This window comes from Rhinolophus sinicus, chromosome 14 (assembly GCF_057876585.1).
Source record: "Rhinolophus sinicus isolate RSI-liver-muscle chromosome 14, RSI-T2T, whole genome shotgun sequence".
NCBI lineage: Eukaryota > Metazoa > Chordata > Mammalia > Chiroptera > Rhinolophidae > Rhinolophus > Rhinolophus sinicus.
Genome location: NC_142514.1, coordinates 37,270,475 through 37,284,557, shown reverse-complemented (window position 1 = coordinate 37,284,557; position 14,083 = coordinate 37,270,475). Strand labels below are relative to the sequence as shown.

General features: G+C 34.0%; 1 protein-coding gene across 9 annotated transcripts in view; it reads left to right on the top strand.

Annotated features, from left to right (window-relative positions):
• The window catches only part of TUT4 (terminal uridylyl transferase 4), a 106,381-nt gene that overhangs the window by 59,465 nt on the left and 32,833 nt on the right, over positions 1-14,083 (top strand). For all 9 annotated transcript variants that reach the window (XM_074334722.2, XM_019742855.3, XM_019742854.3 and 6 more), the window contains exons 7-13: positions 122-173; positions 3,019-3,088; positions 4,471-4,597; positions 5,828-5,947; positions 6,115-6,327; positions 9,622-9,796; positions 12,047-12,747. In XM_074334722.2, the coding sequence (XP_074190823.1) occupies positions 122-173; positions 3,019-3,088; positions 4,471-4,597; positions 5,828-5,947; positions 6,115-6,327; positions 9,622-9,796; positions 12,047-12,747 (1,458 nt within the window). The remainder of the gene's footprint in view (positions 1-121; positions 174-3,018; positions 3,089-4,470; positions 4,598-5,827; positions 5,948-6,114; positions 6,328-9,621; positions 9,797-12,046; positions 12,748-14,083) is intronic.

Below are 14,083 nucleotides of genomic sequence, written 5' to 3'. Positions count from 1 at the left end.
TATTTTCATTAAAATAGAGAGGATGATTTTATTTAAATGTTTAAAGAAATTGAATTCTCTCTAAAGTTCTGCAACTTGAACTTTGAAATTAGTATATTGATTTAATTTGAAACTTTTTTAGATGAATCATCCAGATCTTCTGATAAAAGTGCTTGGGATTTTTAAAAAAAGTGGTGAGTTTCTTTTTAAATTTGTCTTTTTAAAGAAAATTCTTTAAAGGTATATGTGTTGTGTTGTTTATATATGCCTAACGAAGTTAAATGAAAACTCCTAGCGTATTTGTCATATTACATATGGACATATTACATATGGAATATTATTTTCTTGGTTTTTATTTACTGCTTTTCTTGTTATGAATTAAATGCTCTTAAGAGCTCAGGACCTGGAGTCAGACTCAATATGTGTTTGTTTAATTGTTGTACAAGAAAATTTATATTTTGGTTAGATCAAAAGTATTATATTTAGAATTGATACATAAAATCTACTGCCTTTTGGGTACTTTGAATATTATGAGTATTTCTTGTGTAAAAGAAAACAAAACCTATAATCATTGGGAAGTCATTGGTGAGGAAAGATTTAGAGAGAGATGTGGGGAAAAATGTATACATTCATTGAGTAAATATGTTTTATTAACCTAATTTAATATTTATGTTACATCAAACAAGTCATACTTAGTAAACTTTTCATATGTGCCTCATTTGTCTAGATTTCTTTTGATGTAAAAAGGACATTTACATAAATAAAAATACTTCTAAAGTAAAAAATTTTTAAATTACAACTGTCCCAAACCGGGCCCCAGGTCATCTAGTAACCAGGCCCCAGATCACGTAGTACAATCTGGAATATTATTTTCTTGGTTTTTATTTACTGCTTTTCTTGTTATGAATTAAATGCTCTTAAGAGCTCAGGACCTGGAGTCAGACTCAAGTTTTATTTCTGCCACTTATTGGTTGTATGTTCTTTGATAAATTAATGTTCATACTTCAGTTTTCTCATCTGTAAAGTGACAATAATACAGTATCTTTTTGATGAGAAGGTTGTGAGGATAAAATGGGTTAAACCATAGCTTAGAAAAGTGCCTAGTATACAGTAACTTCCTATTAAATTTATGTTGCTTTGATTATTATTACTATTGTCAACTTAAATTTTATGAATCAGAAGTACCTGCCAACTGAGAAAGACAAATACCATATGATCTCACTTACATGTGGAATCTAAAGAAAAAAGTAAAGGAACAAACAAAATAGAAACAGACTCATAGAGAACAAATTGATGGTTGCCAGAGGAGAGAAGTGTTGATGAAAAAGGTGAAGGGATTAAGAAATACAAATTGGTAGTTACAAAATAGTTACAGGGATAAGTACAGCATGGAGAATGTAGTCAATGTTGCAGCAACTGTATATAGTGCCAGGTGAGTAACCCCAGAAATAACTGCATAAATTATATAAATGTCTGACCACTGTACTGTACGCCTGAAACTAATATAAAATAATATTGATTATCAATTGTAACTCAAAAAAGTAAATAGTTAAATAAAAGTACCTGGGAAAAATATTTACAATTTGGCTGACAAGAGGTAGCTTAGCCTTATCTTCTCATTGGCTCTAATATCAGTTCTAAACTTCCTTTCTCTGTCTATCTGCCCCATTAGCTCTCCATTATTTAATAGTGTCTTTTTAGTCATTTTCCTGGGAAATTATTTTTAAGGGATTAATTTGTTCCAGTTTATATCTTGTAAAGAGATTTTAATATCATTTTCTTTCTTAATAAACACTTGTCTCTAATTGCACAAAAACTTTAAAGCATATTACAGATAAGAGGTAGATACAGAGCTTTTACAAACTCTTTAGACTCACCTAGCAAAAATATTTTAAATGTTTCTTTTCCATTAAAATACATGAGCAGATCATCTTAAGACACATAACATAGGTTTGCAAAATTGTCAGTTACAAAATTGATTATTCCCTCCTTTATGCCCTCATTGTACTCTATTTTTATTTTTTAAAACTTTTGTTTATTTTAAGAGTGTTTTTCCAGAACCATCAGCTCCAAGTCAAGTAGTTGTTTCAATCTAGTTGTGGGGGATGCAGCTCTCTGTGGCCCACGTGGTGTTGAACCGGCAACCTTAAGAACACCGCGCTCTAACCAACTGAGCTAACGAGGCCGCCCCTCGTTGTACTCTTTAAAGACCTCTTATCCTGTCATCTACAGGATTTATTTATATGTTTGTTTTCCAAACCCCTGTTTGAGCTCTTTGTGTCTTATTCATTGTCATCTACCATGCGTAATGCAACTCCTGACATATGAGAATGGACAAATTTATGAACTTTCCACTGTGCACTCACGGTGGAAAGTTTTTTGAATAAATTAATTATTCTAATAAATTCTACTAAGAGATTTTCTTTAAACTTCAAATGAAATGTTAATCCATCTGTTTTTATTTAGATTAGACATTTATGGCATGGGGCCTACCTTGGAGACATAGTGATGGACTTCAGAGTGGAAGTGTGTTTCACCCTTGCTTAGAACCTTTAATTGGGGAGACTCTTCATATGTTTGCAGGAAATGGGGCCAGCAGAGTTAGTCTTTTACTTGCATGGATATTTAAAAGAACTAAATTGTCAAAACAATGTAGGTTCTCATTTCGTGATTCCTGTGGAAATAGCCCTCAGAAGTAAGTGGTGTCCTCTGTTTGCTGTATTTATGAAGGTTAGCTTTGACTAGATTATATGCTTACATGGATATAGTCAAACTTTTAGGGATGTTAAAACCTGTCTTCTTAAGGTGATTGTAATTTTCAGACAGTATTTGGGACTATGCCTATGGTTTGTGATATACAGCAAATGACACAGAGGTAAGAAGAGATTCTGTTTGGTTGATGTTCTTAACGAGAAGAGTGGATTATCCCACAGAAGGAATGAGAGTGATTTTTAGAAGGAAACTTAACGTTTACCATAAACTAGACATTTTAGAGATGTTGACATTAGCTTACTTGTTTTATTTTTTTTTCCTTGTTAGTGTTATATGTAGATGTGGAATCTGATTTTCATGCTAAAGTTCCTGTTGTGGTGTGCAAAGATCGGAAAAGGTTGGTAACAATGAAGAGAAAATGAAGTATTTTTAAAACTAACGACAACATTCAAATATGCAGTGAACATATCCCAGAGAGAAATTTTTTGTTTTAGATTTCTCCTTGGATTAATATGACTAAGCTAGTTTCTATTTATTAAAATAGCAGGCTTACTAAAAGCATGTGAACAAGAAATAGAACTACCAGACAGTCAAAAATAAAACACTCTGAAGCAGAACTTTTCATTTTTTTCATCAAGATTATTCACTCAACTGTAATTGAACATTTACTATATATGTTAGATACCACTTTGCTGTAGGTATCTTTGATACAGATACGAATAAGAAATAACCTCTTCTCCAGGAGCTCACAGTCTGTGAGAATCTAGTTTTTAGTTCACTGAAATTGAGTCATTGAAGAGTAATCTTGCCTTTCTAGTCAGATGTTTATAGGACTGAGAGAGCAAAGTGCCTTTGAAAAAGGAAACTAAAATAATCCTATTTGAGATCAATATGGGAGACATGAAAATAATACAGAAATAATAAACTTTTCTATTATTAACCTGTATATCTTATGTATTAAGATTTTTATATTTTCTTATTCAAAACTAGAAGGATCTATAAAGATCTTCCTTATTTTTTAAATTAGAAAATTGATAACTGAAGGACAACTAGCGATTTGTCTAAATTCACACCATTTAGGGGAAAATCAGAATTGGACTGGAGCTATTCTGACTTTTAGTGTTTTTTTCCATCACAGTGTGTCAGATTGCCTTTTTGTGCCAACCTCAGATAGATTCTTCTCCCTGCTACCAAAATATCTCTACTACAGTTTTGTTACCCCACTTAAGGTAGCTTCTGTTTTCATTTTAAGCATTACTTGGGTTAATACATAAATCCATTCTAAGCTCTAATCTGAAAATAGCATATCAATAAAATCATGAAAACTTGGGTAGGGAAAAATTGGAATCGAGAAGTGTCGGTAATCAGTTCAGAATTGCGTTTTTTTGGTTTTATCATGTGCAAAGCAAAAAGAATAAACTAAGAAGGTATGTTGCACTATTTGACATTGACAAGATCAATGTCTTCTCACTCATATAAGTCAAATTTTGGTGAATCATAATGCTGGTTTTGTAATTAATTTCTCATGAACTTGAGTAATAAATGAGATTGAAATTTATTATGCAGTACAAATGAACATTTCAAACATCTTTAATATATATGGAACTCTAGTGATGGAACTGGTACATAGTTTTCAGTTAGCTCTAAGTATATTAAAACATTTGTTTTTATTATGCTTCTTAGGTATTAAAATACGGTGATTGGAAAGGATAGCCACAGAATTTGAAGTATTCTGGTTTTTAAGGTATTAATATAGTGAAATTTGTTTCTTATTCACAGTGGTTTACTTTGTAGAGTGAGTGCAGGAAATGATATGGCATGCCTCACTACTGATTTACTTGCTGCTCTTGGCAAAATGGAACCTGTCTTTATTCCCTTGGTGTTAGCCTTTCGCTATTGGGCTAAGGTGAGTGGAACAGAAGAAAAAAGTACCTAATCTTTAAGGTAACTCAGGCTTTCTCCTGTAGTAACCTGTAACATAAATCATAAAATGTGGGGACAAAACTGTTACAGATATCTGTAATAAGGTTAGAGTAGATCTGAAGCCAAGTAGACAGATTTGGGATAAGTTTTGTAGACAGGACTTGGAGAGGTATTGTATATGAGAGTTGAGGGGAATTGAAAACAACTCCTAAATTTTTGGGAAATACAAAAATACCAAGTTCTTGGATAGGGAGATGGTTTCTTTAAAATGACATCTGTAAAATCTCCTTAAATTAATTTTCAAATGTGAAATAATATTAATTAGAATTACTAAGAGTTTCTGAAAAGTTGATAAAGTGGTCTTAAAGGTTAGTATGTGAGAATAAATTGCCAATGGAACTCAGAAAGAGAAGCCTTGTGAAGGGGACCTACTTTACCACTATAAAACTGATTTAGTCAAATGTATACCATCAGCATAGGAATAGACAAACCATATCTGTGGAACAGAATAGAAAGCCCAGAAGTACATAAAAGATTATTAATATGAGGCAGAAGTAGAAGCAAGATAAGAAAATAACATTTTAAAAAGATGTCCACGGTAAAAGTACTATGTATGATATGCTTCCATTTAACTAAAATGTATGTGTCTTTATATGCAATAAAAAAATGAATGGAAAGATGGTTACCAATATGTTAATAGGTGTTTTCAGGTTGGCAAGATTACAGGTCATTCTTTATATTTTATATACACATACATACATACATACATACATACATACATACATAGAGTGCCAAAAAAATATATACACATTTTAAGATTGTAGAAGTATTAAAATTGTAAAACTCAATGTATACTGATAACAAGAGATGAATACAAGTCACATTTGACTTCTGCAATTACAAGACGTGCTCAAAGTGGTTAGCATCAGCGTCCAGACACTTCTGATTATAGCAAACTGCTGCTTGAGCAATGTTCACCAGAGTGTCCATTTGTATACATTTTTTGACACCTCCGGTACACACACACACACACACACACACAATTATATATTTATACTTTTTACAATGACTATGATAGGGGAAAAAAACTTCCACCTCCCCCAATCATATCCACTCTAACCTTACTACAGATATCCTTACTACTTTTATTGTGAGGGGAACAAAAAAATTAAAGAAAGGTAAATGGTGGTTCTTTTTCCCTTTCATTTTGCAGTTGTGCTATATTGACTCCCAAACTGATGGCGGAATCCCTTCTTACTGTTTTGCTTTAATGGTGATGTTTTTTCTACAACAAAGAAAACCACCTCTTCTTCCTTGTTTACTTGGAAGTTGGGTAAGCATAAGTTTGTGACATATATATAGATATATAGATATGTAGTTTGCTCTTACAGAGTATTCTGTTCAAACAGTTTAAGCTGGAATTCCGGTTTGTCTGTTTGTCCATCTTTTTTTTTTCTCTTTAAATAATTTTTACACAATTTGGAATGCCTTTTTATGTAGATTGATGGCTTTGACCCAAAAAGAATGGATGACTTTCAGCTGAAGGGCATAGTAGAAGAAAAGTTTGTGAAGTGGGAATATAATTCAAGTAGTGGAACTGAAAAAAACTCAATTGCTGAGGAAAACAAAGCTAAGGCAGACCAACCAAAAGATGATACCAAGAAGACAGAAACAGACAACCAAAGTAATGCCATGAAGGAAAAGCATGGCAAAGTAAGCATTTTTTGTGTGTGTGTGTCTTTTCTATCTGTAGAATTTGTGATGCCTTCAATTGAAGCTATTTTAATAGTAGACTGACTAACCTTGAGTAAGCAAGCCTCTTGGCCTCATTTTCCTCATCTGTAACGTGAGGGGTTGATCTGGTTTAGTTTTTCAGTAGGGAGATTCCCTAATGAATTTATAACTCATTTTGGAAGACTTCTATTGTTTGAATCATGTCAAAGTAATTCTTTGTATCTTTTTCATTTAGACAAGGAAAATTTCCTTCAGGAGTTGGGCTGTGACCAAAAGTTTAGCGTATGAGAATTATGGTGTCAGACTGGTGGAGAAATAAAGGCCTGTGCGCCTTTAGTGGGTGGCTTGCTTATTTAATCAGTCAGCATTCATTTATTAAGGACCTGTTCAGAGCCAGGCATTAGCTTGAGTGCTGGAGAACCAAAGTTGAATATCTATGGATTGTGTCCTTCAGTAGCATGTAGTCTACTTCTGAAGTAGGTAGACATATTATTACAGAAATGTGAACATTACTGAAATCACTGCTTATGTAGTTCCCTGAATATATGTTCCTAGTTCATTCAACTCTCCCATTTTCCTAGCCTACTTTCTGTCCTCTCCTCAAACCACCAATATTCTCAACTAATGATCTTGCTTATTACTTCACTGATAAAACTGAGACAATCAAAAGAGAATTTCTACACATTCCCTGCACCATCTGTCACTGTCTGCACTCACATATTCTGCCTTGCTGCCTGCTTGTAGAAAAGAACTTCTCGTGTTGCTATCTAAAGTCATTTTCTTCACTTGTGTATTCAGTCCCTCCCTTTTTGTCTATCCAGAACATTGCTCTAGCAATTCTTTCCCTCCTAAGTTACCAATTGTTGATTCTCTGCTGAATCAAACATGCTTTTATCTTTCCCATTTTAAAGAAGAATCTCAGCACCACTTCTCTTCCCAACTATTCTTTTGCTCCTTTCTGCAGTAAAACTATTTGAAAGAATTATCTATGTTCACTATTTTCAATGTCTTTGTTTCCTCTTAACTCATTCTAATCAGGCTTCGGCACCCATCAATCTGCCAAAACTTGTATCATCATATCAATATCCTCCACATTGCTAAATCTAATGGTCATTTCTCAATTTTTATCTTTTTTGACTTATCAGCAACATTTGCCAATTGATTATTTCCTTATCTGAAAAATTTCTTAACTTCACTTTCAGGACACTGTACCCATGGCTGATTATTCCTTCTTGGTTTCCTTTGCTGATTAAGCCTTTACAGTCTCTTAATGTTGGAGTACTCCAAGGCTCCACCCCTTTTTCTTTATCTACACTACCTTAGTGATCTCATCCAATCCTGTGGATTTTAAGTACCATCTGTATGATGATGATTCCCCAATTAAATCTTCAGCCAAATCTCTCTCCTGAACGCTATAATTTTATCTCCAGTTGCCTATATAACGTCTCTACTTAGATGTGTAATAGATGTCTTAAACTTAACGAACCTAAAACTGAACTCCTGGTTTTCTCCTTGCTCCACATGCAGTTTTCTCATCTCATTTGATGGTACTACATCCTTTCAGTTGCTCAGTCAAAAACATTGGGGTCATCCTTTACTTATCTCTTTCATACCTCATAACAAGTCTGTCAGGAAATTCTGTTATTTCTACTTCATATATGTCCAGAATTTGACCACGTCTCACTACCCCCACTGTTACCATCTTTGTTCTAACCACCATCATCTCTAGCCTGGATTAATACCATAGTGTAATAGTAAGTTTCCTGCATCTACCTTTGCCCCTTACAGTCTATTCTCAACACAATAATCAGAATGGTTCTTCCAAAAGTTAAGTCAGATTATGCCCTTTCCCCTCCTCACCCTCAAAACGCTTCAGTTGCTCCTCATTTAAATGTAGAATTAAATGTGGTTCTTACTGACTAGTTCTCTGTTTTCCTCTTCTTCCCCTTTCTGTACCACACTGGGTTTCTTAGTTTTCTTTTTAAAGCTAGTCACACTCCTACTTGAGTGTGTTTGCTGTTTCCTATTCCTAGAACACTTTTCGCTCTTCTCCAAATCATACCTTCTCATCAAGTCTCATCCTGACCACTCTATTTAACATTGTAACTGTCTCCTGCTCCCATGCTCCCATCCCCTTTACTAAACCAACTCAACTTTTTCTTATTGCCACAGAAGTTTTCTTCTAACTTCCTATGAATTTACTTGTGAAGTTTGTTATTTTGTTCTTCCCTGGGAAATAAGCTCCCCTAAGGGAGGGATGGTTGTTTTGTTTTCTAATGGATCTATCCCAAGTGCTTGGCACATAGTAGACACTCAGTTAATAGTTACAGAATTGAATGAGTGAATGACTGTTTCATGTCTTTATGCTCCCGAGTGGTCACTGTTAGCCAGTCTTTATTTCATAACTTATTCCATTAGAATTCAGGTATTATCTCTTCTGTTATGCCTCCCATCACTACCACCACCACTGCATTAGAGGCCCAATTTACCGTGTAGCCTTTACTGTAATTGCTAAATTGTCTCTTCCTCTCCTAATAGTTCATGAAGTGGGATCTTACCTTATTTGAGTGGCATTATGCAATACTGAGTAGCAACATGGATGCGGTAACCAGGTGCTCCTGAGTCAAATTGTTGTCCTATAGTATCTCCTTTATAGAGTTGTTAGAATAGTTATTACATGCTCAGCATTTAGAAGAATGAATGATGCATGGTGAGCATCATGTGTAGTAGCTCTCAGTTTTTTATATCCCCAGCACAATGCCAGGCACATAGTAGGTTCTAAATAAATGTTTGCCAAATGAAGGAATTAGCCAAATGAAGGCATTTACTTAGATTGTAGAAGTAATTACTGCAGTGAGGAGCTGTAGTGGTCCTTATGCAGTGGTTTGCAACCATGGCTACACCTGAGAAACACTTAAGGAGCTTTAAAAATTCCAACGCCCAGTTGATGCCCAGGTCAGTTAAATCAGAATGTTGGGAAGAGTATGGGAGGTGGGAGTGGTGTATAACTCAGATATTAGTGTATTTCAATATTCCCACTGTGATTCTAATGTGCAGCCATGGTTGAGAATTGCTGGTTTAGTGGAAAGAACAAAAATTCTAGGAGTCAGTAAACTAGGACTCTCTTACCAGCTATACCAGAAACTATTTTTTGGCCAGTGACCCCTTTATGCCTCAGTTTTTGAAAAGATGATCTCTCAGGTTTTTTCAAACTGAAAATTAGATAGTTCTAGTTTTGTGAAGCTTAAATAAAAGATATGTTTTCTTTTCCAGTCTACTTTAACATTGGAAACACCACATCAGGTATCCCTGGGACAATTATGGTTAGAGCTGCTAAAATTTTACACACTGGATTTTGCTTTGGAGGAATATGTGATATGTGTACGGATAAAAGATATTTTAACAAGAGAAAACAAAAACTGGCCTAAAAGGCGAATAGCCATTGAAGGTGAGATGATAGTTATATTTCATTTGGAGAATATTTTTTTGTGTGTCACTCATCATCTGTTTCTAATACAGTATTATAAATTCTATCCTTTGTAGCGCTATATATGCCACTAGGTTGCCATTATATATTTTAAATAAATTCTTTGTCAAGTCTGTTATAGGATTAATACTTATTTAAAGGTTTCCAATCTGTAAATAATATATTAGTTAGGGTTATTAGCTTATTTACATGCCTTTATTTTAATTTCTAATTATGAAAAAATGTTGAGTATAGAAAAATAGAATAGTTTTATGAATACTATAAGATCTTTTTGAATAAATTTGTGCTATAAAATTGTTAAAGTATAATTTTAAAATCCAATTTTTTATTGTCTTCTAAAGCACCTTATCTGTTAAATGTGACCAAGCTAAAGAAAAAAGAACAATTGATGTTGACAAATAAGGTTTCATATCAAATCCCAAGAACATTTAAGATCTCTAGCAATACAGAAAATACCGTGTTTCCCCGAAAATAAGACCTAGCTGGACAGTCAGCTCTAATGCGTCTTTTGGAGCAAAAATTAATGTAAGACCCGGTCTTATTTTACTATAATGTAATACCTGGTCTTATATAATATAACACCGGGTCTTATATTAGTTTTTGCTCCAAAAGACCCATTAGAGATGATTGTCCGGCTAGGTCTTATTTTCGGGGAAACACGGTAATAGAATGGTTTCTAAATTCTTAATCAAAAATTTAAATTCCACTCACTTTATAGATAGGAAGTTGAATTTCTGTCCATCATTTTAGTCTGTTTAGATCAAGGGTGTCCAAACTGCGGCCCGCGGGGCCAACTGCGGCCCGCAGTCCATTTTTTATTGGCCCACAGCAAATTCCAAAAATATATTTAGTTTACTTAAATAAACCAGGTGAGGCAATACGTACTTCACCTTGAGTGAGTGGCCCAGCTGTTTGTGTATTTTACCGCATGTGGCCCTTGGTGAAAAACGTTGAAAAAAGTTTGGACACCCCTGGTTTAGACTATATATTCTTCTGTTCGTTTAGTCTTCTGGCCTTCTCTACTGTGAATTGGACCCACAAATTTCTCATATACTCACAAGCATGTACTCACATATTGTACTCTTATATATAGTAAATAACGCACTTGAAACCTATAGCTGTCATAATTTCTCTTTCTTTTAGCAAGGGAAAGAGGCTAGAAAAAGTTTTTAAAGCCTGGATTTAGATAACAGCAAAAAGTAGTAACAAATGCCTCAACCACGACAATCTGAAGCCTGGCCTGTTAATCCTTTTACTTAATGATCTTCAGTAGTGGAGAAAATGTGTAGTCTTTTGGGTATTACTGTTATTTTTCCCTTGGGGCATATTTGTGTTTCAGGCTTATAAAATCCAAAAAGCCATAAACATTTTTAGAAGTCTGAGTTGATGCAAGCCTTTTCAACATAACCATTTTAGATAGCATCAAAATCTAAATTTTGGTTTAATTTTCACTTTCTTTGGTCTCTTTCTGCTTTTCTCTATTCTCTAATTTTTTTAAAAAAATTTTTATGGGGAATATTGGGGAACAGTGTGCTTCTCCTGGGCCCATCAGCTCTAAGTCGTTATCCTTCATTCTAATTGTCGAGGGTGCAGCTCAGCTCCAAGTCCAGTTGCCGTTTTCAATCTTAGTTGCAGGGGGCACAGCCCACCATCCTGGGTGGGAATTGAACCAGCAACCCTGTTGTTCAGAGCTCGCGCTCTAATCAACTGAGCCATCAATTCGCCCCTCATTTCTCTAATTTTCTGTTTTCACTAAAGTTAAATCTGAAAAACAGTATTTTTTTAAGTTGAAACTTTGAGAGTCTTAGGTTATATTTTATTTGTTTAAATTGCAAGGAATATGTAACTGAAGAGTACTATCACGAGATGAGCTTGAAAAATTTCATTCAATGACATTATAGGGAGGCATATTGTCATGTCTTTTTCTGGTAATTTCATCATTGAAACTATAATTACTGAGTTGGGCTCCTCAGCCAGTCTCATTAATTACCTTATTAATTTTTTTTCTCTTTTCCTTTTAGTTTTTTATTTTATGGCAGAAACAAAGGAAAAGATGTTGCTATTGTATTTCTCATTGGGACTTTAGAAACACTTTTGGAAAATGTGCTCTGCTGACAATCTAGCAGTTAAGATCTGTTTGTATAAGCTTGGAAATGTAGTTTGTTAGTATATACTTAGCTACTAACCTTCTTCTTTTTTTTTTTTTACTAGATCCATTTTCAATCAAGAGGAATGTTGCACGGAGCTTAAACAGCCAGCTTGTTTATGAATATGTTGTGGAGAGATTCAGGGCAGCTTATCGATATTTTGCCTGTCCTCAGCGGAAGGGTGCAAATAAATCTACAGTGGATTCCATGAAAAGAGAGAAAGGGAAAATAAGCAATAAGAAGCTAGGGAAGTCTGACAATATGGCATCCAATTGTTGCATTCAACTTGGGGGAAGCACGGAAAAAATAAATGCAGAAAGAGGTCATCCTGATAGATATAATGAAATGGAATGTACATCACAGAGATGTATTACTGAAGATGACAATTTGTTGGTAAATGAGCCAGTTTTGGCTGAACATGGACAGGAATCTTCATCTCTTTCTGCCAGTGAAAGCAATGAATTAGAGCCAAAATCAATGAAGAAACAGTGTGATTTAGCGCCTTCAGAGACTTGTTTAAAAAAGGAGCTCAGCCAGTGTAATTGCATTGATTATAAGTCCCCTGACCCAAATGAGTCTGATGGTACAGACTGCAGGTCAAATTTAGAAACAGAGAGTTCACATCAGATTGCGTGCACCGACACACCTGCTACCTCTTGCAACTGCAAAGCTACAGAAGATGCTTCTGACCTTACTGTTGATGATAAACACCCCACCCAGGAATTATATTATGTGTTTGATAAGTTTATTTTAACCTCTGGAAAGGTAGGCTACAGTTTGTAAAGAATGTGGAAGATTTTGTGGTTGTATGACTCTAGTTTTTAGATTCGGAAACGTAAAAATAGCTTCTATAATAGTAGACAATTTTTTTGGAATGATATTTTGATGTATATTTTAATTTTACTTATTGCATTTTGTTAATAGTTAACCTTTACAGACTGTATATAAAACTGCAAACGGTTTCAGCATCCTATTACTAGCTAGTTTGCTTCATTTTCTCATATATGAAAAGATTATTCAGCTATTTCATGAAAATCAGTTTGACAAAGGCAACATATATTTTAAATTGTGCTTGTTTTTTCAATACATAATGGTTATTTTTTTCTTCAACAAATGAGAGTACAGGGCTTGTAAACTAATAGTATTCTAGTTTAAAGTTTTTTTTTTTGTTTGTTTTTTTTTTAGTGAGGAATAGGGTGGTTGGGGAGGGTGAGTATAAACTTGGTAAAGACAGTTGAGTGAAAACAGGAACCAAAAAAGTGAAGAATCCAGATTCTGTCTTTGCTATTGAGCTTCACTTTGGATTTTGGCATGTCTCTTACAAATTATGGGAGTCTTAACTTTTCTACTTTTAAAATAGCCTAGTCTGAACTTTAACTTGATAAATTATAGAAAATAAAATACCCTAATGAACAGAAAATAAGCAAGTTTGTTAACTTTGTTAATAAAAGAAAGTTTTAGCTAAGTCACATTGCTTCAAGTGCAGTATACATAACTGAAATATTATCAGCATCCAGCGTGAAAAAGTGATTATATAGGTCATGTGTAAGCCAAGTGGAATATTAAAAAAAAAAACAACTGGAAAATCATCCAGTTACATTGTTTTATCATTAATTCCTTATTGACAGCTTTAACTTTTTTAACCTAATGACTAAGCTATCTTTATTCTTTATAAGGATAAATCTATTACATTTTGTTTAGGTTGCAGTATTTAGGGCATATGGACTATTGAAGGATGAAATAAATCGCAGATTTGTTGAAAAGCCTTTTAGATAACTACAGTGAACATTTCTTCTACTTTATACTTTTTTTTTTCCTGGAAATCTATGTTAGGTTAACTGTTTCTCCAATTTTAATTTTTTTCTAGTTATCTGTAACATATTTCTAGAATTTTCTGATAATATGTAAAAAAAAAAAAGTTTTCAAAAGTCGATACAAATTATTATGGTACTGTTAATTAGCCCACAGCACAGCAGTCCCACAAATAGAAGTTTCTGTGTATAATTTGCATAACAGTTAATGGGTAGGTAAGTGTCCGGGCTAACCCTGGAGGGAGAAGCAACTCTAGGATCTGGCCATATTACAATAAAGAAAAGAGTAG